This window comes from Spea bombifrons, chromosome 7 (genome assembly GCF_027358695.1).
Source record: "Spea bombifrons isolate aSpeBom1 chromosome 7, aSpeBom1.2.pri, whole genome shotgun sequence".
Classification (NCBI taxonomy): domain Eukaryota; kingdom Metazoa; phylum Chordata; class Amphibia; order Anura; family Pelobatidae; genus Spea; species Spea bombifrons.
This window is the reverse complement of record NC_071093.1, coordinates 6555112-6579918: the sequence shown is the minus strand read 5'-3', so window position 1 is coordinate 6579918 and position 24807 is coordinate 6555112. Positions and strand designations below refer to the sequence as shown.

The 24807-nt window shown below is 45.3% G+C and overlaps 1 protein-coding gene across 2 annotated transcripts; it reads right to left on the bottom strand.

The window, feature by feature from the left end:
- On the bottom strand, positions 1–23510 carry ACVR2A (activin A receptor type 2A). Of its 2 annotated transcripts, XM_053471081.1 has the most exons (12): positions 23394–23510; positions 8235–8442; positions 7605–7714; positions 6723–6877; positions 4132–4155; positions 3287–3430; positions 2554–2697; positions 2235–2380; positions 1881–1995; positions 1458–1596; positions 965–1095; positions 1–884 (listed from the first exon to the last, which is right to left on the bottom strand). In XM_053471081.1, the coding sequence occupies exons 1-12, from the start codon at positions 23446–23448 to the stop codon at positions 693–695; spliced, it is 1563 nt and encodes a 520-aa protein (XP_053327056.1). In that variant the 5' UTR covers positions 23449–23510; the 3' UTR covers positions 1–692. The 2 variants fall into 2 exon arrangements, with proteins under 2 accessions (XP_053327056.1, XP_053327057.1); XM_053471082.1 differs by lacking the exon at positions 4132–4155.
- Between the last annotated feature and the right edge of the window lie 1297 nt (positions 23511–24807).

Below are 24807 nucleotides of genomic sequence, written 5' to 3'. Positions count from 1 at the left end.
AAAAAAAAAAAGGTAAAAGGAACGATTTATTAAAATCTTAGTGTTTTCAATTGTATAATTTAATTTAGAGTTGTGGAACTGAGGTATACCTTGGTTGAAGGAGGTTGAAAGTATGCTTGGAAGCCTCGTTTAAATGTTCCACCGAGTATTTAAGGGTTAATATATACATTTAACAGCAGCACACTAAACATTCACAAGCTGTGTCATATTGGCATTACAATAGTCATTTATAGAAACACAACAGCAAATGCAATAAAAACCGTTACCCTTTTTTTTTAAAATCTGAAATGAAATGCTTTGATTTAAAAAAAAAAATAATAACAGTAAGTAGTTCTCTTAAGATATTAGTCTTTTTTTTTTTTCTGACGCGTTTAGAAAACCGGTGTCAGTTTATTAGCCAGAAAGGTCCTTATTTCTTCATTATATATATATTTTGTTTCATTCCTTAAAACTTATTGCAAAGTCGTTGCAAGTCACACGGCCGCCCGGCCTTTCCGTGGAATGAAATAAGTCTTGTGGATCCGTGTCGTCGAGCGTCTCCGAGGAAAGACCAACCCATTCCCGGGTCCTTTTATATATATTTTTTTTCCCCCTCGCGTGAAAGACTCCGTGTTTGTCCAGAAGCGGATCCTTTAGCTTAGCGGCTCCGCGCGGGAGTCCGGTGAGTAGATGCGCACGTCCACGCGCGGCCATCATAGACTGGATTCCTTGGGGGGGAAGTCCACGTTCGTGACCATCGTGACCACCGTTACAATGTCCTCGGTCGTGATACTCGCGAGTCTCTGCATCTGAATGATTCGCTCCACCACGCAGCCGGCCGATAACCTGGCTTCGGCGTCGTGATCCCAGCACTCCTCTATAGTCTCACAAAGCATCGCCAGGCCCTGCGGGGGGAGAAGCCCAGTTAGGGAGCCGTCGCAAACAATAAAGACCCTCTTACACGTCTAAGAAACGTGGTACTCACCGCGTGTTTCTGCCAGCACTCCCTTAGAATGGGTCTCGTCTTTTTGTGCACCACTATTTCTTGCATGTCTTCAAGCGACGGATGCTGGCCGACTTCCTCTTCAAACGGCAACATGTATTCATCCACGGGACCTGCACACGTATGTTACAGAATTACTGAGACGGCCGGAACCGGATTATTGGGAAGGGAAGGACGGGAAGTTACAGCATTCACAGCACAGCATTCACAACACATACGGTCTGCTTTAATGGAAAGCTGCTCATTCACTCGCCGGCCGTCAGTCGAGTGCGCTATGTCTCCCCCAGTACCCGGGTTCACTACGGAGCCCCGCCACAACCCATTCGTGCCATCGACAGGCCAACGCCAAGAGGCAGCAGGAGATAGAAAGAAACCGTACGCCGCGGTGCGCTGCAACCCCAGATTGATACGGAGTCAGTTCTGTCATTTATTTCTTGGTTGGTGTAAACATCGGATAATAACCCGCAGGACTCACCATCTGAAGCCGTGCATCTGGAGGCGAGTTCCCAGAGAACTAATCCAAACGCATACATGTCTATCCTTAAGAACGCGTCTCTCTGGAAATTGATCGCGCCTTCTAATACTTCCGGGGCCATGTACCTCCGAGTCCCGACCTGAAAAGAGAGTTAGCGGAGTTTAAACCCCAGCAGTCGTCGGCTAGTAGCGGTTACCCCAGGATTAACGTATCGTGCCGTGGCTACTGCCGGGGCCCAATATATATGCGGCATGTTCCAGATCACGGAATAAATACACGCAGCCCCCCTTTTATCCCACGAGACATTTCAAGGACATCCGTGCAACGCGCTGCTTAGAGGGGGGACTTTGCACACTGGTCACGGACAGAAAATGTATTTACTTGTAAAGAATATGAAAAACTGAACGGATCGAGAGTCCTTACCTGTCCGTGCGTGTCCCCGGCGGACTTCCCAGCTTCAAACTTCAGAGCCAGACCGAAGTCTGCTATACAGGCGGTCAGGTTGTTTTTAAGGAGCACATTTTTGCTCTTGATATCCCTTTAAAAGGAGAAACAGTTTTGAAATAAAAACTAAATAAGATTTTGAATAATTTTTTAATTATTAATTATTTATATACATACAGTATATTATATATATATACACATATATACACACACACGACAGGGGCGCAAGGACAGCAATCTGTAGCAAATACACACACACATATAATGTATTTTGTATGTTTCCGTGTGGTCCAGCCTGGCACAGATGGGGAGAAAGCAGCAGATATAAATTACCTATGGGCTACTGCTGGTTTGTGTCCATCTTCCAGGCCCGGGATATCCTCGTGGAGGTACGCCAAGCCCCGGGCCATGGTTTCAACTATATGGTAAAGTTCATTCCAAGACACGACGTTCGCCTTCAGGAAATCGGTGAGCGAGCCCTGCGGACGAGGAGCACGAGGAGTTACAATAACGACCCGCGCCGCTAATCCTCGGCCAATAAAACACAGCAGAATATTTCACGGAAAAGTTTGCTTTTGACCCAAGGCCGGTTATTAACCCCTTCCAGTGTCGGCGCGCCGGGAATGTTAAGAGGCACATCGGGAATATTTACCTTTTCATGGAAAGCGGTTATCAGCCAAAGATCGGTGTCAAGATTCGTGCCTCGCTTTTCAGCGCCGAGAAAATGCAAGATGTTTTCGTGCTTCATGCCAGGAAGGCTGTAAATTTCATATTCGTTCTGCCAAGACAGCTTGTCCTGAAGAAAGACGACAAGAGTTCAGCCTTCAAAGGAATGCATGCACCGGGATGTCGGTACACAAACCGGTATACGCCGCGGCCAAGTCCTACAACTCCTCGGTACAGATGTTAGCTGTCAGCAGAAGATAAGTGGGGCCCCTAGGCCAGCCTCTGCATGTGGATCCCTACCTCCATGCCCCCCATACTTCACAGCGCCCCCTTCTTCCTGCACCTTCCCCTCCATGGCCCTCCAGGGGAGTAAAATAAAAATACAGGGGCTTTACAGACCCCTTTCCTGCTGTGGGCCCCTTAAAGAACGCACGGGCCCTAAACAGCGGCACCCCGGACAGCTGCCCCCCTCCCCTTAAAGAAGGGCCTGCATAACATTTCTAGTCAACGACTAACGCACCTTCTTTATTTAAAGAAACACGGACACTTAAAATATGCTATTTGGGGGGGTTATTATGATTTTTTTGTGAATTCTGACTCGAACGAACCCCCATGCGAGGCGGCGGCAGCAGCTGCGTGCTGCACCGAGTCGAGGCAACAAGTCTCAGCAGTGCGAGAAAAAAAATTGAAGTGCCGTGTCAGAACACGCCGGGACATACCTGCAGCGGGAATATCTTGACAGCCACGGTCTCGTGTAATAACTGAGCTTTCCACACGCAGCCGAACCTCCCTCTCGCTTTGACCTCCAGCAGCTGCAGAGGCTTCAGGCCCAGGAGAGGCGACGGCGGCGGCGGCCCCGGATCCTAGGAAAGAGTCGGAGAATTATGAGCTACGGGCCCCGTCGGTTTCTCCCCAGAAACACAGCGAGGAAGGGGTTAAACATTCAGATCCGGTCAGGAACGACATGCAGCAAAGCGTTCATGTATGATCCGTGCGGATCCAGTCACCCCCGACCTAGCATACAAAATAAACCTCTTCCCAACCCCTAAAGCAATCCCTGGAGCCACACGCTTATCCCATGCATGTTTAAATCCCATCACTGGATACCCTCTACCAGTTCTGCTGGGGGGCTGTTCCATTGATCCACAACCCTTTTAGAAAATAAAAACTCATTGTAGAGGAATTTTATTCTTTTGTCGGTTTTTCTGAAACCGACTATTATAAATTAGCAACCGGAACCCCAACCAAACTCATAAAATACGCTGTATAAAATTAAAAGGCTACATTAAATGTGATAGAAAAGAAAAATAATATAAATAAAACACTGGATTATAAACACAGATTCCGTCCATAAGCTGCTTTGAAAATAACGCGTGGTTAATAAAAGATGGCGTCGATGCTTCGCGGCCATTATTTGCGTCCTGCGACTAAAAGCTTTATTTCTATGGTTATTTACACAAGAAATACCGTGTCATGCAGGTTATTAGCAAAAAAATAATATAATAAAACGATGCAGAAAATTAGAAATCGAAATGCTCCGTAAACAGGCAATAAGGTCTCTTACCTCTATCATAATGTGAAAGGCGTGCTTGCGAGGAAAAACACAGGCAAAACTAATTACTATTTTATCCGCCAACAACCTCTACAGACGTAAAAGAACGCGTAGTAATAATAATAAGCCCGTTAACGCGAAACATTTAGAAGCTGCGGCGTGTGCGATCTGACACTCGGGCCGCGCGGACTGAGAGCAGAAAAATTACACGATGGTTTTAGGCTGAAAAGCTGCAGTTTTACTTTCTGGCAGCAGAGGGCGCTGGTGTGAAAACTAACCGCGTTCAATGGAGGAAAATAAGTGGATTCACTGGAAATTGTTTAAAAACTTCAGAAAGTTTATCAGTTATGGGTCACATTTTTTTCGTAGCCAAACTTATACGCAGAACCAAGAAAGATAATGGAGCCCTACAAACGGCATCATAGCAACAACGGGGGAAGAGAAACACGGGCGCACTGCCACTTGATTAAAAGGACTCGGGTGGAGGGGAAGGGGCCGAGGAGTAGGAGAGACCCGATAACCCGGTGAGATGTTCTGCAACATTCTGCACATAAAACAGTCCCAAACTCCAAAGCGGTGAAGAAGCTCATCAACTCAACAAAATCATAAAGAAAAGGCATTCCTGCCCAAAACCTGTTCTGTAAAGAAACATAATTAGACGGGCCGAGGGCTTCTTAGTCAGCCCGGTTTTCCTGATGTAAAGATCTAGATTCAGCGTTTGGATAGCATATGCCTATCCCATGCCCATCAAATAAAAAAAAAAAAAACTACTGCTGCTGGGAGGCTGCTCCGCTTATCTACCACCATCTCAGTAAAGTAAATCCTCCTCGCGTTACCTCTAAGACTCTGACCTTCTAATTATAGAATCTAAATCGGCGCTAGATTAATAATAAACGTTTAATCACGCTCTACATTTCCATCGTTTCAATATCATTGGAGTCAAGGCCAGGTTCTGTGCGCGCTGCCCCCCCCCCCCGACTCCGAACTCCAGCAGAAAGCCGTAAAATATGTCAAAAATTACGACTGTTCAGGCAACCTGCTAAAAACCCACAATCCCGGAAACACGTACGTGCGACCTTCTCAGTCACTTACTACTTTCACAGCAAAGCAATATCTCTGCAGTATTCTCCGCCGCGATCTCATTATCATATACACACACATTATATATATATATATATATATATATATATATATATACACACACACACACACACACACACACACATACATATATATATATATATACACATATATAATATATATATAGCGCCAACAGTTTCCGCAGAGCCTCTAACAGTCTATACGTTCAGAGGGTCTCACCCGCTACACTAAAATCCACGCTCCTGGCCCTTATCGCAGCCCAGAACACAGACGGAATAAAATGGCTTTCTGCGTTTTTTTGCGCGGTCTCGGCGTTAATCCGATGGAAGGAAGTCGTTGCGCATAAAAGGTCTCGCAAGCGCACAACAGGCCCACGAACAATGCCCGAAGCGGGAGTCGTGACCCGACGAGCCTCATTCTAGCACCTAGGACACGCCCCTTCATTCTTCGCTATACCCAGCAGCCCTTACGGCTTCTCCCTGCCTTGTCGATCTAATAATATTATTATTATTAATAATAATAATAATAATAATAATAATAATAATAAGAGCTGTTAATCCGTGCCGGCTTCAGGATCATTCAGCGCAGGAGACGGAGAAACCCGACGCAGCGATGAACGGCAGGAGTCAGATTTCAGTTTGGAGATCCCACAGCGTAAAGACGCCACCCCTCCCCCCACACACGCATTCTTCCGGCTATCGGTAATGTTGGGTTTTCTCTTAAAGTCTGACATCGAGGGCTACATTTCGGGCTAGCCAAGTGCAGCATAAAAGCGACTCCCGTCTCACACCGCTGGCAATCATTAGCCCAGGGAGAAGATCTCAACGATAGCGACGGACTACGCGGGGTTCGCCGTTTAGAAAGCACAGACCCTGCGGGGTTCACAACTATGATGGGGTTTGGAGAATAACCGCTAAGTGAAAAGGCAAGAAAGTAAATGCCCTTCCCTGCCGGATGCCCGCATGGGTCCGAGCACCGCCTGCAAGACGGGTGTCTGATTACAATACCTGTAAAGTAACGCGCGGCACGCGGATAACCGCATGTCAAGTACTACTGGGGGCCGGGCGTGGACAATGATTAATCTTATGTAAATACTTATCGCACTAAAAGATAAAATAAATAAAAACCAGCAAGAAAGTCAGTCCTGGATATACGTTTATAGATTCTTCCAACACCGTTTCCCATTGTTTTAATAAAAACAGCTAATTGACAGTATAAACTTTATTCTACCAAAAAAAGGGAAAGAAACGCAGCATTTCAGCTTGAAAACCCCCAAAATAAAACACTTCTCACTTGAAATAAGGAATAATCCAAGTCACTTAGGACAGCGGAAGGTTCTGCCGACTATACGCGCAGTAATGAGCGTGACATGACTCTTATCAACGTTAAAATATTTCATCCTTATGTTTGGTGTGAAAGGACCCGGATTGTAACGCTTTGTAAGACGCTCAGGTAGAGGAGGCATTTGAAGTCTGAAGCAAGCGTACGGCAGAGCCACTTACCTGCGTAGGAACCAAGACGGGTGGATATGCGAGCTTGTGATGTCTATACATCCAAAACGAAAAAAGGATTATGACCGCGAACCCCATGATAGGCACCAGCGAGTACAGCAAAGTGTTGAATAAAGGCGGTTTGGGTGTAACGGGATTTGAGGTGGCTGTAAGAGGAGAAAATGATCCGTTACAAAGGTTGTGAGAGGCGACAACAGAGCAAAATATAAAACCAAAATCATTCCCCCCAATACTATTCTACACACAAGAGGCTGACCGCCGGAATTCCGGGCAGATTGGAAATAGAGTTCAATGGTTAATCTTTGCACAGCGATAGTAACGCCTGTTCATATCTGTAACGTAACATTCTATTATTCCTGGGAAAAACATTCATGGATTTCTCGATAAGCAGGAGTTCCGTATTTGTTTTTGGGGAGAACAATGAGGCGCTGCCCGTCTTACAGGGTCAGCGAGACCTTAGAGAGCGGCAGCGCCAACCTTAAAGCCCGTCTCGTAAACTACAATCATTAAGATCATCACACAATTCACATCCCCGTTTTGCTGCCAGGAGCTCCTCCACATCCTACAGTACATGGGGGGGGGGGCTGGTGACGCTGGGCAACACGGCACCTAAAATCTAGGGCACGAAATGCACAATATATACTTTTCTCTCTCGTATACCCTTATCCTCTCGCCCAAACCGTCCTCCAGTCAGATTAGATAATTGGCAACATACGGGTGGCAGTCGTTTCACCAGCTGTGGTGCTGGATGTATAGGTAAGCACGTATTGGTGTGCGTTTATGTATAAATATACATTAGAATCCAAGATGTACTGCTGTAAACGAACGCCTTTCCGCCATCGGTTTAGAACATAAAAGGAAAGGAATACTCACGTTGTGTGACTTCCATCTCGGGTACATGAATGAAGCGCTCATTGCAGATATTGCCTTCACAGCAGCAAAAAAACACATCCGGGTTCTCCTTCTTCTCAACGCAATCATTCCTGAACAGAACAAAAGCGTCGGTGACAATCTCCACGCGTCTTACGTTTTACATCCAAAGTCTGCAAACCTTTAACGGTCGCATCGGCTATTTTTTCCTTTAGAACTAGTTACCCCACGCCTGTGAACCCCCACATTCTGGATGCAGATGACATCCCTGTGACATCATTAGTCATTACTGCCTATCATAAAAAAATAAAGAAAGTGTCGCAACACAGGACCCCCAGGAATGAGTGAGGATTTTCTGTATACTTAATGTGTAACTTATCCTTGTTCTTATGTTTGGGGTTTCTCTTTTTAATAACGGGCAAGTGGCTTTCAAGACACACGTCGATAAGAGCTACTCATTTTTTACTTTATCGAGAGGGTGGTAGATAAGTAAAACAGCCTCCCAGCAGAAGTGGTAGAGGCTAATACTGTAAGGGAATTTAAAAACGCATGGGTAGGTATTATAATGAATCCGAGATGAGCCCAACGAACGATTGCTTGGGGATTGTACGGGTGCCATGTTCCTCTTATTACCTGTCGTAACAGTTGATGTCATCCAACCAGCACCCTTGTTTGAGAATTTCGATAGATCCAGACACATTCTTCCACGTGGCGAAGCAATGCCTCCTCTTGTCATTGTCACTGTAGCAGGTCTCTATTCCGCTGCGATTCGTCTTATCCTTTTCCCAACTCGCATTGTAGAAGATGCATTTTTGGGTTTCAGATCTTCCAAGTATGGCTCCTATATTTAAGAAATAAACGCCGGGCTTTTAAAAAAAAAACTTAACTCATTACATCACGTTCAGCGCATTCATTTGTCAGCTTGAACTCGGTAAGAAATGAAATGAGCTTCTAGCGGCAGCACCCGCTATTAGTGAGAAAAAGGCATGCAGTACATAGTGTTCTAGAATGGATGGAAATACTGTGATAATGATCTCTACGATACACTCACTCATTTGAGAGCAGAAGGGGTTAATAACACTCACACTCCCATAGCCGGAGCACTTACAGCCAGGTAGTAGAGTTTCGGTGGAAGGCATGCAGTGTTTAAATATTGGGTTGTGACCCTCTTATTCTGAAACGGAGGGCACTCGAAGCAGTATCGCTAATGACATCAGATTACAATCAAACATAATCCTTGGGAAAATGCATTTTATGCACAATAAGAAAATACAATGATCTATAAGAATGTTATTTAATGCACCATTCAGCAGGCCGGCTCATCCCGAATATGAAAAGCATGTATCGTGACATTATACATACACACACCTCCCCCATTACAGCACCAGCTTCTCCTCCACCCCAGCTACTTTATAATAATAATTTCAAATTCACTATCGTTCTTGCAGGCAGAAATATATTTGGGTTCCGTGGCAAACGTGCGATACATCGACATGTGTCTATCAATGAATGTAGTCAGATACAGCGAGGTCACTGGGTCTTTAGCAAGGACTCAAAGACTCAAGCCCACGAGCTGCATTGGGCTACGGGATAAAAATGTTCCGAAGTGTTTCAGAAAATAAGCAAATATACGCAAACACACACACATTAAAAAGTGGGGTCACAAACAGAAAACGAAAATCATATTTTATCCATTAAAATAACATGAAATGGATCGGAAATCCAGCACAGACAGGGTTAATGCTGTAAATGACTATTGTAGCGGGATTTTTAATTGATATATCTTTATAGGCATACAGAGGCCCTTCATCACTCCCGTGTTCCAATGGCCCTTTATCACTCCCATCACTCCTGTGTTCCAATGGCCCTTTATCACTCCCATCACTCCCGTGTTCCAATGGCCCTTTATCACTCCCATCACTCCCGTGTTCCAATGGCCCTTTATCACTCCCATCACTCCCGTGTTCCAATGGCCCTTTATCACTCCCATCACTCCCGTGTTCCAATGGCCCTTTATCGCTCCCATCACTCCTGTGTTCCAATGGCCCTTTATCACTCCCATCACTCCCGTGTTCCAATGGGTCTTTATCACTCCCATCATTCCCGTGTTCCAATGGCACGTTGTGTTCGCTGATTCAAGTTTAAGTTTAAAAGGCTAATTGATCGTTATGAACCCTTTTGCAATTATGTTACAGCTAGAGTTGTCCTTGTGTTTTAAAGAAACAATGAATTCTCGCATATCTTTAAGCACATTAAACGTTACAATGCAGTTTCAGACTAATCTGTGGGGCGGTTTAGGTCACTCGGGGCTCGTCTTTAGAAAGAGTCTATGTTTAGGTCTCAGGCACTCTCTATGCACGATTTCCCGCATTGTAAGTAGCGGAATTCACTATAAAGATGACGTATATTTTCTGTTCCCTCCCAGCTATTGACATCTATAAAGAAAACCATAAAATCAAACCGAAAGAGGAAAGTCTGCGGCATCTGCGGGATATTTATATGATCAGTGGGGTAACTGGAACGCGTGGGACGTAGGCTTGTGTGTAAGTGTTCAGTGTTTTGGACGGGCGGCCATGTGATTTACAGACTCTACATACAGGGTTTGCTACAGTCGAAGGTACCTCTTCACGGCCAGACGCCGAGGGCCGGTAGTAGTCGGAGCCGACTTCCGAAGCTCTTTATGTGAAGCCAGAGACGCCTTTCACTGTTTTCCCCCCCAACAATACGTGGTTTCAGTAAGGCCGTCTAACACCATTACCTGTGCCATGTAACCGGGACACGCAAACTACCATAAAGTTACTATATGTGACACACACATTCCAGCCCCACAGCAACAAGACCGTAACACGGCCGGACTTACCCCTGGAGTTAGTAAAAGCTACGTGAATACAGAATATTTATGTTGACGAGTTTATGGGGAAGAAGCTTTGTGAACTTGGGAGAAATGATTAAAAAAAACCCTGCTTCCTGTAAACAGAATAGAAGCGAGTCGTACGAACCCGAGAACCGGCCGGACGCGTTCTTCCACCGGGATCAAGTATTTTTAATAAAGTGATAGACGTTTCAGATACACCCAGAAGTGACTTCTGTTAATTATCCTGAAACCTGCAGATCCAGAACGTGGCGTTTTCCGGGCTCCCTGGAGCTTTTTGGTTTTTCTCCTATCACATTCATGAAGCATCAGAGACGTCGGGGGATAGAGGGGGAGGAGAGGTTACCGCGAGGATCCGGTGGGGCGTTTGTGGTGGAGACGGGGCGCTCATTGTATTCACTAGCGAATAAACCTTGTGCACAAAACCCTAAAGGGAGGTATTCGGAACACAGAGTGTCTGTTAACCATCTGAGTGCCATAGCGGCGATGAACAAAAGCACGGCTTCTATTGGATTTTGATTAAAACAAATCTTTAATTAATATGGGTTTGTGGGACTCTTGAACTCGGACGATACGTTTTTTAAAACCTAATTATGTAACTATTTTAGGATTATCCTCCAAAGAACGGACGCCTCCTGTCCCTCCTAATAAAAGTCAACCTAACCCACAGCCTTCGACGTGTCGATATCTGAGAACAATTTCCATCCCGCTAGGAGCGAGGAGCCGGATGAGCTTTTTGGACACAGTCGGCTCCCTTAGCGACCGGCTCGTGTGGATAATACCAGGGACCCGATGAAATTGGGCGCCGGCGTGTAAACGGGCGACCGTTTTAAAGCTATACTCTCGGGGGCTAAACTATTCCGCAGACCTTGCTTTTAATGGAAGATCCGCTGAATCATTTAATAGTACAAAAAAAGTTTAATGCCACTTCCAAAATGTAAAAAACAGGTAAAAAAAATAACCTAAATATTAACACAATAAATATCAGCGGGGGGATTGTTGGCCCGGTAAAGGGGAAATCCCACTAACTTAATAAAAAGGTATAGTTTTGTGTAATATATAATGTTTACAGGCAGCTGCATATTAACCATTTGTATGATTTCTCTACAAATTCCCTATTATCTCAGCCCGATCTACTAGACAAACCCCCGGCTCCTTATCATACTCTAGTAAACAATAATGATTCAGACACCGACACTCTATTTATGAATTTGGTTTATTCACTAAAGGGGGCGTTATCAGGAGAGTTTTGGTTTCAACATCTTTACTTCACTATACATTGTTAGGGGCCAATCAGATATCTTCTACTGCGGACACCTGTATAATGCATTGTAAACTCAGACTACTTCAAAACCTTCTTACACGTTGAATTATGCATTCTACAGGGCCAGCTTAACCTTTCTTGCTGGAGAAACCTGCATGTATAGAGAAGGGAGGGAGTTAAAACCCACAGCTCTCCTGTAATCTCTCTACATTTAGTGAATGAACCCCTCTGACTATGAAATGAAAGCCTATGGAGGAACGGACTTCATTAGCATTGCCATAAAGCATCAGCTCAGTGTGGTGTTTAAGCCGGGAAAGTCATCCCAAATATCACATGACTGACAGCAAATATTTTCAAGCAGTGGATAAACAGGCCAGAAAAACAAAATAAAACAAAGAGGCACACGAAGATCCAACCTTACGACGTTACATCAAAGATCAAAGCTGGAGAAGATCGCAGACATGCAGTCTAGACTTCGGTCTACTTCAGAAAGACTCTGAAGCGTATAAAACCACATCTGCATATCACATTAAACACACTCAGGGCAACTCTTATCACCTCGAACACGAACGCAACTTTCACCTGAAGCCTCGAGCGCGCATTACACTTAAAGACCATCTGAAAGAACGCGACAGTTAACCTAAAAACGTGTTAAATTTCCCCATAATGCCCTCAAATCAACACGTATGAACAGATTGTTCGAATGAAGCTCTAGATGTGGATATGATCCATCGATTGAACATTAAAAGCTTTTTTTTTCTTCTCTTTCTTTCCGAGGCAGACATGAAGGAGCCGTTAGTGAAGCAGCAGACAGGCAGGAAACTCGGGGACGGAAGGGACGATGAGCGTCTCCAAGAAGGTAGAGGAGGTGGTACGGAAATCACGCAAAGCTCTTCAGGCTCCAGGTACATCAATTTCCTAGAGTTATAGAAAGACAATACAACGTTCTTCATCGGCCTGCTATGAAAGCTCATCTATATTTAATGACTCCATGACCATCACGCTCACTAGATTGCCCTTGAGACTCAAAAGACATAAATAAGAGGTTAGCCGACTCTTCTGTGATGTCCCACCGTGCCGAGAGACGTTTTAATGCAGAAGCGATCACTCAGCTTCCCTGTCCCGGGGTTCTCAGTCTTCTCCAAACGCACCCACAGCAAACGGGTCTATCACCTAAAGACGGGGTTTGCAGAACATTTCAGTTACCAAAATCACTGAATTACCAAGGGGAAACCCAAGAACCCTTCACTTGCAGGAGGCTGATTTATGATTTAATTAACGTTTGTTTTTTTTTGGTTTTTTTTGGGGGGGGTTGCTAACATAAATCACTTTACGAGTGTCCTGAACTTATTTTTAAGGAATATATTCACTTAATGATGAATTGTGTCAAAATGCTGAATTCCTTACAGCACTAATTGTTTAATAGTAAGGACTAAACCTTATGGTTTCTCATCTATTAAGGGCCAAGCTGCATAGGTATAAGCAGCAAGCTGAAGTAGTCATCTCACGGCTTAGTGAATACAGCCCATTATCCAATGTAGGGATCTACAACCAGCAATCAAATCTGTTTGCATTTGCTGAATTCCTGTGGCCTGCTGTAAATGTTAGCGTTCTGCTCCTGCCTCTGTGTAATTAAATGAATGAGCGTAATAGCGAAAGAATGGTCAGGACTGTTACACACCCAGCTTGGCTCAAAACCACACACAAATTTTATAATATATCTATATATATACACACACATACACTTACAAATGCCTATACGGGTAAATATTGCATCATCACACCTAGGGTACGGCAGTTTTACTTAACATGATGTCATTCTGTTTACAAAAGGGCCAAATGCTCAAGCTGTAACATTTAACAGGACAATATCTTTTTCTAACCAGCCCTCCCCAATAAAACATCTCCTCGGCAGGCTTCTTTTACGGCTCTGGGCTTTGATCACCCAACTGATATCAGCGCATCAAACACTTAGACACACACTTACACCAACCGTAACCAGCAGGCAAGTGGCAGGAGTCTGACAGATGCCAACAATACGATATTAAGGGTTCAAAAACCTGGCAGCTTATTGGAGAGAAAAGAATTCCCCACACTGTCCGCTTGTCTTTCTGTATCCGTTACAGGTGATGCGGAAACACTCTGCTGTCTATTCACTAAAGCGATAGGTGGCGGGAGAATTTGCTAAAGAGTCTCTATACGTTATGAAGGGCCAACCCCAGCAAGCTGATGCTACATGAAGACCTCGACTGGCCCTGTATAATGTACAGTAAATACGTGGCAGATGCTCGCCCATTAAATTATGCATTATGTAGGGCCAGCTTAGCCTTTCTTGCTGGAAAAGCCTTACAGGCCCTGAAAACTCTCCCTTTAGTGAATAAGCCACTCTTTGCAGACATCAGCTCAGTAACACACAGCTCAGAAACATACAGCTCGGCAGGCAGAACATCAGAAACCGATTACCGGCCGTACCCCTGAAATTAGGGATGAAATGGGGGTGAGGTATTTATTCTTAAAATTAAACTGGGTGGGGGGGGTATTCACTGGGGCTTATTCACTAAATGGGTAGTTGGAGGGGAGGCCATGCGTCACATAATCGAGCCCTTTCTTGTGCTAGCAGTTTGCTGGCACATCATGGGCTTTCTTGGTACCAGACATTCCGAGCCAAGTGACACCCAATGGCTTGGGGGAGCTGCCAACTCAATTAGCCAGAGAATCGGGTCAAGCTGGACGCACGTTAAAAGTTAGTTAAAAAAATAAATAAATAAATTAAAAAAAAAGAAGGAGGAATACTTTTAAGGCTGTAAATGGACAGCTAGTCCAGGATCGCTCGAGCCACGTCTGTCACGGCAGAATAATCGAATTGAGGTTTTATTGGGGTGTCTGGGACTCTCATCTGACCTGTCGCTGCAAGGGTCGCTGAAACTAACCTGCATCCGTCTCCCAGTTAAATTTTTAAGTTATTCTTACATTTTTGCATCTGACATCACACCACAGCCAGGGTAGCTCATGATGACCCCCCCCAGAAGGGTTAACACCCCCATTTCAGTACGAGCCCAAAACTACCTCCAGACAAGCGAACGCTCGATGACAGGGAAAGTAAGTTACATAAATTTACATAAAAATTAGTTTCCTGATGTGAAGTCCCTTCCAGCCGTCCACAGCCAAAAGAAACGACTTCTGAAACAGTATGCGACAGCGAACCGATGACTTCCCCCTACATCCGGTGGGTTTTAATACATATATATTGCTCATTTTAAACAAAAATCACCATATAGGTTTATGAAGTATACTGAACTGTGAAATAGTCTCATGGAAATGGACGGATCCACACTAAAAAAAAAGCACATTCAAGAAAAATAAACGCGATTAACATCTGCTTCAGACCCAGAGATTGTGCGAATGAATGGGAAATGGCTCGGAGATATTGCAAAATGCTCATTCTTCTTATAAAATCGGCTTCAGCGGAGGTCCGCGTGGCCCATTAGATTGCACAACACGCGCTCGCCCACAGAAAGGGCCGAGCCGCTTAACCTCTCATTTCCCTTTAAGTTTGGAAGAGAATTTCGCTTACACCCAAAGAACATGAAAGGCTTTCCTGCGAATAATTACACGCGAGCAAAATTAAAGTTATAAATAGGTTATGCGTAATCTCACTATACTGCTAACTATAGGCGGACCTAGAAAAAGGACCCCGGGCAGCAGAAATATACCGCGATCTTACTTAAACTATCCAGATTCCGGCTCGGACCGCCACCAAACATTTCATACAAATTCCACCGGCTCTCTCTTAATTCCCAGCCAGTTGTAAGACATTGGGGTTTATTCACTAAGTGGTGAGAGCTTGCAGGAGAGTTCATCACGAAGGGCCAGCACAAGCAAGTTTGCAAGTATGATGAGACGAGCCAGCCCCGTATAATGCATAATTCAATGAGAAAGGAGGCTTTGAAGTAATCTTGCAGATTTAAGGATAGATTATAAGGGTATGCTGGGGGCTGCTCTTCATAATGTATCGTGAAGTCAAGGAGATAAAACACTCTGGTTACCCTAGCGAAAAGACCCCCATTATGTAGACTCTGCCACCATTGTGCTAGCAGACCATGCAATAATAATAATAATTATTTAGCGTATTATATAGCGCCAACATATACCACGGTGCTGTAAATCCCTTGTAAAAGATGGACAGCGGTTTAACACATGTGACGCGGCAGCAAGTTTCTCATACGGCGTGCAGAAAATGACAGGTGCTTTTTATGTTAACATTTTCGACAATATGTATGGGTGGAAGAATGGAGACCGGGGGACAGTATGGAAAGCGACAGCGAGTCCGACCCGCTACCGAAAAAGCAGGAAAGTTACTTCGCGCCTTTGTGGCTTTCACAAGAATAAACAGAGACTACAAAAGGGAAGTATAAACCGAAAAGGGATTTGTTACCCAACAAAAGCTTTTGTTTATGGAGGAACTCATGAGAATTCCGGAGGAAGGTAATCTAGAAACAACAAGAACTTCTAGAAAGGCAACAAACGAGCTAAAAGGGGGAACGCGCTGAAAAACATACAGTCCCTTTAAATAGAGCGCATTCATATACATATACAGATATATATATATATACAGATATATATATATATATATATATATATATATATATATATATATATATATATATTATATTTCTGGTTAAGGGCTGGCTAGTACAGCGGCCATTAGCCCTAAAAGGACCCAAATATCGTATATAGCGGATATAGAGGCACTATAACCTTGCTTGGTTGTGCCTACCCAGAATCCCCTGCAGAGGTGGCAGGAAAAAGGGGAAAGCCACCAAAAAAACCTGGACTTATTAAAGATGCACTTAACCAAGTTACCTGCATTTAAGCAGGGATATCGACCATAACATACTGGGAGCCTTATCACAGCTTGGGGGAATAGGAAGGAGTCGGCTTTATACCATGTGGCCCCCCCCCGAGGAAAAAACTCAAACTAAGGGGCAAATCCGAGAGTTCCCAGGTACGCTTCAACCCGAAAGAAAAATAACGACCCCCGGGTCCTGAGCAGAATATAATCCGGAAGTCTTCTAAAAGTCCGCATTTTAAACAAACTCACTTATGAAGCCAGTTTGCTGCCGCTCGTTGGAAAACCCTTCAAATCGGATAAAACGAATGAAAATAACACACACATCGCCCCCGTAAGCAGCGTAACAGCCCCGGGTTTACCAAAACCCCCAAGCGCCGACCACAAGACAGACAGCAGCCGGCTGCCACCCACATCAGACGAGAACGACCGTTCCCGATATCCTGCTCAACGAAATAACACAAGTCGTTTGCAGAAAAACGTTACTGTCCGTGGACAGAGTCACTCGGCTTCTCCAGTCAGGAAAGGGTGCGTGCAAACAATAGATTGTAAGCTCACAGGAACAAAACCACGTTCTCCTTCTATACCAATATGCTCCGACGCGTGTTAAAGTTATCGCCAATCTAGTATAAAGTTTAATGATATCGTAACGTAAAGCCGGCACTCTATACATTACACAGCGCTGCGGCCCTTACATCACGGGGGCCGCATCTCGAAAACCAATTCCCATCTCGGTCACCAACATACAGATTTCACTGTACATGTACAGGCTCACAATGCATTGTTTTTAACGGGTTAATGATCTCACATTTCGCTTTTCATCCTCCTGCTTTACTACAAAACCATCGAATGCGTTCCAGCGGCTCCAGAAGGAACGAACGTAAAAATCACATCCATTAAAGCGGATATCAGGACCGGGGTCCGACAGTTAGCCGGGGCAAAGAGAGCAGCGCCTGCGCGTAAACCGCCACCGGCCGGCAGCAAGCGCAGCCGCGTCAGAAAGTTAACTAACCGGCAAACCCACAGAACGCAGAATCAGGAGGAAGTTGACTTAAGAAAGTGGAAGCGCTGGTTGCAATTCTAAAACCACTAAATCACAGCAAACTGACTCAAATTAGCAAATACACCCAGCAGCCCCCCCCCCCCTCCCCTCTGCGGGACAAACCCAAGCAGGGCTTCCTCTATAGACTCTCTGCTTGTTCCTTCTCCAATAACTCCACGAGACACTCCGAACTTTAACCCTTCTATAGCCAGTTGTGAAGTTCCTATGTTAACCAATTGGAATCCTCGACTTGTCATTAGAGATATACCTGTCACCTGAATTCAAGCAGGGATCTCAGCCATAACATACAAGGAGCCTTAAATATGATCACGGCCATCTGTCTTGTACTTTATCGCGCAGCAGCGAAGGTTACAAGGTAGCAATGCCGACAGGAGGTCACTTAGGGAAGCCGGCTTCGTATTTTTACAGGTATATCCTAACAAGCAATTGCTTGCATGACAGGCAGGTAGGTAGGAAGACACGTCGCGTTAGTCAGGGTTGTTTATGTAGTAATCACCGGATGGAACAAAACGTTTTGCCGCGAGTTTAGGTTTTATTGGCCGTAGAGCTGCAGCACAGTTTTAGTAAATAAGGGCGCTTTATTTCCAGTAAGCCACGCGAGAAGCAGGAACGGGAAAGGCGCGAAACGCGTTGGCCCTAAAAAGGTGGCGTTTTACTTTGCATTAGAAAGCGCAGCTAATGTTTTATCAAAGCAAATAACTCCTAGCGGATCTGTCCTTTTACGTTTCTCTATGAAAGTTTAACAAACATAAAATAATTATGTAAAATTTGGCCTCAGCAATATTTTTTTGCTGGGAGCACCAAAGTGTCACGTGACTCAAAAGATGGCACCAACAGGTTGTTGCCATAGAAAGTGAAAAGGGTTCTTAAAAACGGATATATTCCGGGTCATTAGATAGTAACAGGCGGGACACTTCTAGTTCTGCATTTAGTTACAGAAGCGCTAAGGCAGCGGAACATCGCCTTTAATCCCTTTAAAAATATATTTACTGCGATTCCAAAATAAGCAGAGGGTCATTCGCTTAACCCAACTTATTTATTAAAGGGACAACTCAACCCAGCCAATCAGTGGGAAGGAAGCCCCCGCGTTGGAATTTACGTTGTCCACACGGGGGTCTTGCCAGATACGCTGCCCCGTAACGTTTGCGGAGCCATCGCTGGAGCGGACTTGTGGTAAGTATCCGCAGCGTCAGACCAAATATCTCATGCGCAGCAAATAGACGGGGGCAAATGTATAGAGGAGATTCTACAGGGGGTCACGAGGCTTGAGATGGACCACTCAGCTTTCATACGCACTAAAGTGCATTCGGAGCATCTCTTCTAATTATAGAACAAACCTTTAGATTGTCAATCAAGGCAATTGTTTACTTTAAATTTACTTTAAAGGTTAACATCATGGAACCTGAGACCGTAGGCAGCTTGTGGCAGGATCAGAATCATCTAACTCCCCCCCCACCCTTCCAAAGACCGCCTGAACCCACCCAGAACAATCAGAAACTAAATAGGCGAGAGAACGTCCTCTGCGGCGTCCACGTTACCGGTTTCCAGCGTCTTCGCATTGATTACGCAAATCCATACACAGCATTTCATGGGTTAATTAAGTGACCAGAAAATTTAAATATTTGGGAAAGCGAGGGACTGCTTATAGAAAATGCGAGCTTTAATCCGTAAAGCAAAGCATGATGGGATTTTGATTTCACTTAGAAACAGAATTTGGTCCCATAGCTAAGATACCTTTATGTCTGTCCCATGCATGTCTACATTCCCTCACTGTATTAGCCTCCACCACCCCTGACGGGAGGCTGTTCCATTTATTTAGCCCCCTCGGGTGATACTGGTGGCTGAACATGTTCCCCATGAAGAACCCAGGCGCAAAGAACACAATAAAACACCAAGAAAGCAACAAAAGTCAACTTTATTCCCGGCCCCTCCACGGCCCCCATCTCAGTCTATATAAACCTGCCAGCATCACGTAAATAAAAGGTAATTAATCACACATGAAAGTTAGCAAAGAAAATATACCAGCCATTCCTCCTCGAATTCTTAAACACAGACGGCGCGTCCTGCGGCTTTAAAGCCCGTCCTCTTATACACGGAATATCGATTGGGATTCAGGATGAGATTTAAACAGGAAAATAAAGCAATCCGGGCAATAAATATGTATGAGCGTGGTGCAATGCAGGCTTTTAGGACCAGTTCTGTAGGGTCTGCAGCCCTTCACATAGCGGGACTGATTGACCGGTATCTGGGTGCTCTGCCGGACCGCTGCCCGGATTGGTATAGGCCCTTACTAGCTTCAAAAATAGGTTCTATGATGTCAGAGCAGCGGAATGACTTCACCTTTAACCTTTTTAGGTTGTCTGCTCCCCTTTCTGTATATTTACAGGTTCCGGCCAAACTTGAGGGTTAACCCCCCCACCTGCCACACAGGCGCCTCGTTAATGGTGTCGAGAGGTGGCTTTATATTGTCTCTTTTTGGGTTAAGATGCAGTCCCACTTATTCAGCTCCCTGGTAACCAATATAGCCATTAACTACTAGACAGGACTCGCCAAACTTGGGGTATTGTGATGTAGTGGCCGGCGACATATGGCCCTATAGTGCAACGGAACCCCCGATACTTATGATTTTAAATGGCATTTGCTGGCTGCGCGCTGATCTCTTGCTTTGTGGGTACATGTTGGTCACCCCGGTAGCACCCCGGAATCTGAATGTATATGCTTTTCAGGGTGTGTTTTTTCCTTTTTTGTGCAAAACGAGCTATTGAAACTTGTTAAACATGACAAAGCCCCAAAAGGTTTGCTTCTTGCTCGTCTAAACAGCTCGCAATGCGTCTCCCGACGACACAAAGTAGTTGGAACCAATAAATAAACACATTCATTCATAGATTCGTGTATATCTTCATTAGCCACATCGTGCAAAAGAAAAAACATTTTTACATAACAAACATCAAAGCCAAAACAAAAAACAGTTTCCAAACCGCGTGTAACATTATTGGAAAGTAACGATTCTAAGATCCCGGGATAAGGACCACTAACCTCTCGGGGGGGACTGATAACAAGGAGGACTCGTATTACAGCGCTGGGTGAAGCGCACGCAGGGTTAACGCGGATCACGTGATCAGCGTAAGAAAAGGTGCTGAAACGTACGAAAGCGATCAGTTCGTTAAAAACACGGACCCCGCTCGACAGCCTCGAGAACATCAACGACTTCGAGGACTCTGATCTCCAAATACAGGGAACGGGACAAAAAGGAGTGTTTCTGGAAACCACGCGCCGATGACCTCCAGCCGCCGAGGTTTAGAACCTTAAGAAACCAAACGGCGTGGGATGAAAGCTCCGCTTAAACAAGAGTGTTAAAAATACACGGCTCCATTTACCTGTCGGGGGGGGGGTCACGCGCCATAATCCCTTTTTAGTTAAGAGCAATGTGAAAATACTGGAAGCCCAACTTTCTGCTACACCATCTTACGCAATGACAGGGTTTTTTTTTGTTCCTACAAGAATTTAATGTGGTTTTCTTATTTATTTTTTGAATGTTCCAAACTTCAAGCCCTTTAACCCATCTTTACCCGACCTCCACCTCCACACGCTAACCCTAAGGACGGAAGAAAAATGTCATATAACCGAGATTTTAGTTTCCAATTTATGTTTTGGTCTTGATTTTTTTTTTCTTCGCAGCCCCCGGCAGAAAACTGCAATTTCACAGCACAATCTACCCGCGATTAATCGATGGCACTACAGACACCGGACTAGACTCTGCAGCATTTAGTAACCACAAGAAAACTGATCTATCCAGCAGAGCCCTTTAAAGCTTTGTGAATACGGCTGAATGTCTGCCTTTGGAACAAAATGCGACCCACTCACGAGCAACAGAGGAGTAAAAAGAAACATGAACGGAACGGAGAAAAGGATCGACGCCTGTGAACCTGAACATTCACCAGGGCGGCGAGGAACGGAAAAAATCAGAGCTCCTCTGTACGCAAAACACATGCTTTTAGTCACACGCTGTCCCAAACCGCGGCTCGTTCCATTAACTTACACTAAGACATGCGTGAAGAATACAAAGAGGTGCACGGAATCCAATTCACTCAGTCTATCCACGATCCGAAGAGAACCCAACGCGCGAGCGACTGAATTACCAACCCAAATGGCTTTGATAGCAATGAATGGGGGTTTGGAATTATGGATCCTCACCAAGAGAACGCTTTGTAAATGACAGCTATTAAGAAAAAGCGAACTGTCGGGATTAGGTCAACCTAGTAGGCAGAACACACACACGCACATCATTACACCAAGAGATCAGGCCTAGACTGCAAACGTGCCAACAGTCCGCAGTACAGTCCGATTGGAAGAACACCGATGCGCCATAGTTCATATATTAAAATACAACAAATAATCGGCAGGTGTGCGATCCACCAGACACATCAACACAACGTTTATGTACTACACAAAAACCGAAAAAAAAACCCGGATTCAGGGATGGGAGTGATAAAGGGCCATTGGAACACCGGAGTGATGGGAGTGATAAAGGGCCATTGGAACACGGGAGTGATGGGAGTGATAAAGGGCCATTGGAACACGGGAGTGATGGGAGTGATAAAGGGCCATTGGAACACGGGAGTGATGGGAGTGATAAAGGGCCTCTGTCCGCCTGTGAAGAGATTCCATTAAAAAATAAAAAACTAAAAAAAAAAAAAAAAAAAAATCAGCCTTTTCCAGTTACAATAGTCATTTACAGCATTAACCCCGCCTGCGCTGGGTTTCTGATCCCTTTCATGTTATTTTTATGGACAAAATTTGCTTGACTTTCAAAAACATGGCAATGTCTGTGACCCCAAACTTTTGAACAGCGCCGTACACACATGAAGCATGCCGCAGACTTCTATGTTGGTAACTCCATCAGAGTATTCGTAGTGTATGTCTGCCTATAGCCCGGCACCTGCTTCAACGCTTTTGGACAGGATGCTAAATATAATTCTATGTATACGGCAAATCCTTACAGCTGCTTTTAGTATATCTGTACGGGGTATGCCAGGCACCCCCCCCCAGCTGCATGATATGTGCACATTAGTTATGTAATCCAAATAGTTCATGGGGGGGGGACTTAAAATGACAGTGAAATCCAGGGCCTTTTGTCCTTGCAAGGTAAGCAAATCATTATGTATTTTAGGATGATTTATTAAACCGGTAAGAAGAATAAAAGAAAAAAAAAATTGTAAACTTTTGACTCTGGATCACCAAGTGCACTAAAACATGACGTATCCACCGCTTAACCCCGTGTTATCTGAACAGAGCACAAGGGGTTAATGCGGCCAGTGGCCACATTGGCACATCTGGGTTACTGGCAGCCTTCAGAATCTGCACCTCCCTCCCAACAAACCAGCGAAACGGACCCCACACCCTAAGAAACAAACAAAATAAGGGTTATTTTACCCAATTCTGGGATACCTTATAAAAGAAGAGATAGCGCATACTGAAAAAACCATAAGGCATGATTACAAGACAGACATGGAAACCTTATCTATGTTCACATACATGTGCGCTAGCAACACGTTTAACACACAGCGGCACCGATCTCTTAAGAAAAAAAGAATAGAATAAAAACTGTGTTTTGGAAGAAAAATGTTTTGCCAATAAAAATGCAGTTTCCAGATATTAAGCGTCGCTGTCACTTTAAGGGGGTATTTAAATTTTTTTCACCCCTGCTTTTTTAGCAGAGGTACCAACATATCTTACATTCTTACCTGAAGAACAGGAGATAAGGAACACAGCAAAGGCCAGCTTAGTAGCAGCTCCCATGTTTACAGCCAGGAGAAAGGGAGGGGGGCTTTAGATCCACTCCTGGTGCCCCCAAAATATGCGTCCCCCAAAAGCAAGAAAAAAAAAAAGCAGAGAGGAATAATATACAGATACCCCACGGGGAAGTCTTTTTCTCCCCAGGACCGGAACAAATATTGTGAAGCACGTGTGCCAGCTGTACGATCACTCCGATGCCAGGGCTTGATCCCCATCCATGAGCCCTGGAATCACAGGTATCCCGCTGCTGCCACCATGTGAGTGCGATATGAGGGCGCCCCTGCCCCGGGAGAAGGGGGTGTCCTGCTATTCCGGGTCCTTACTAAGTCACCAGGCAGAGGGCAGGATCAGAGGCAACGGCCGGGGCTACAGGCAGAGCTAATAAACTTCCCATGTCCGAGCGATGGCGAACACCCAGCAAATCCTTACAGCAAATTCCGCTTCTTGAAGCGCAGGGGCAGCGGGTAGGTGAGTGGGCACTGAGGCGAGTGTCGGAGAAGGAGCCGGGGCCCTCAGCCCCTCGCACACCAGGGAGTCATGCCCCCCGACTCCCGGAGGGGGGTTACACAGCACACGGCCCTCACAGGGAAGAGGAGGAGGCGGCTGGCGCGACTGCCTCTCACTCGTGCCCGGGGAGCTGTAACCAGTCACAGCTTGGGAAAGCAGCGAGTCCGGTGCCTTCAAGCCCTCGCTGCAGTGAGCCACGCGTTTCCGAACTCGGCCCGGCCTCTCCGGGGTCTCGGTAAATGTGTGTGAACGCCCGCGGCTTCCCTGCCAATCTCATATCTCCCCATTCAGCCGCAGAGTCCCAGCCAAGATGGCGGCTCCGGACGATTGTTTTTGTTTTCTCACCTCCCTCCTCCGCCGCTACAGGGACATCAGGGATGGGCGGAGCTTGGCGCCGATCCCTGACTGGCACTAGTAAGAGCCAGTCAAAATAGGCACTGGGCGGTGTTTGCGCCCGCTATCCAATAATCATCCAATGATTTGAGGGTGGGTTTCCGGAAAAGGTGGGGATTCTGCCCAGAGTGACGTAGATATAGGAGGCGTAGCTTCAACATGAAGGCGGTGAGCTGCTGGTACATGAAATGTGCCAGACAGTTAAAGGGAGAGACGGAGTCAGGGCGCTCGGTGTGGACGATCCTGACCGAGGGAGCATTTAAAAAAAGACAGACGTGGTATTAGGGTGACGAGTGGATTGCAAATGCTCCTAAATACATGACCGGGTGCTGCACCCAAAGGGCAGCTCAGTAGATTGTTATAGAAAGTTTGAGGAGGGTGCTGGGTGGCTCCAGAGCCTAGAAGAGGTCATGCCTTATCATTATGGACAACTATGAATATATATATATATATATGTATATA

Coding starts and splice junctions, on each gene's coding strand:
- ACVR2A (XM_053471081.1), bottom strand. CDS start 23,448: ATGGGAGCTGCTACTAAGCTGGCCTTTGCTGTGTTCCTTATCTCCTGT. Junction 3,431..4,131: donor CCTTTCACATTATGATAGAG/GTAAGAGACCTT, acceptor ACTCTTTCCTAG/GATCCGGGGCCGCCGCCGCC. Junction 1,096..1,457: donor CAGATGCACGGCTTCAGATG/GTGAGTCCTGCG, acceptor ATACGTGTGCAG/GTCCCGTGGATGAATACATG.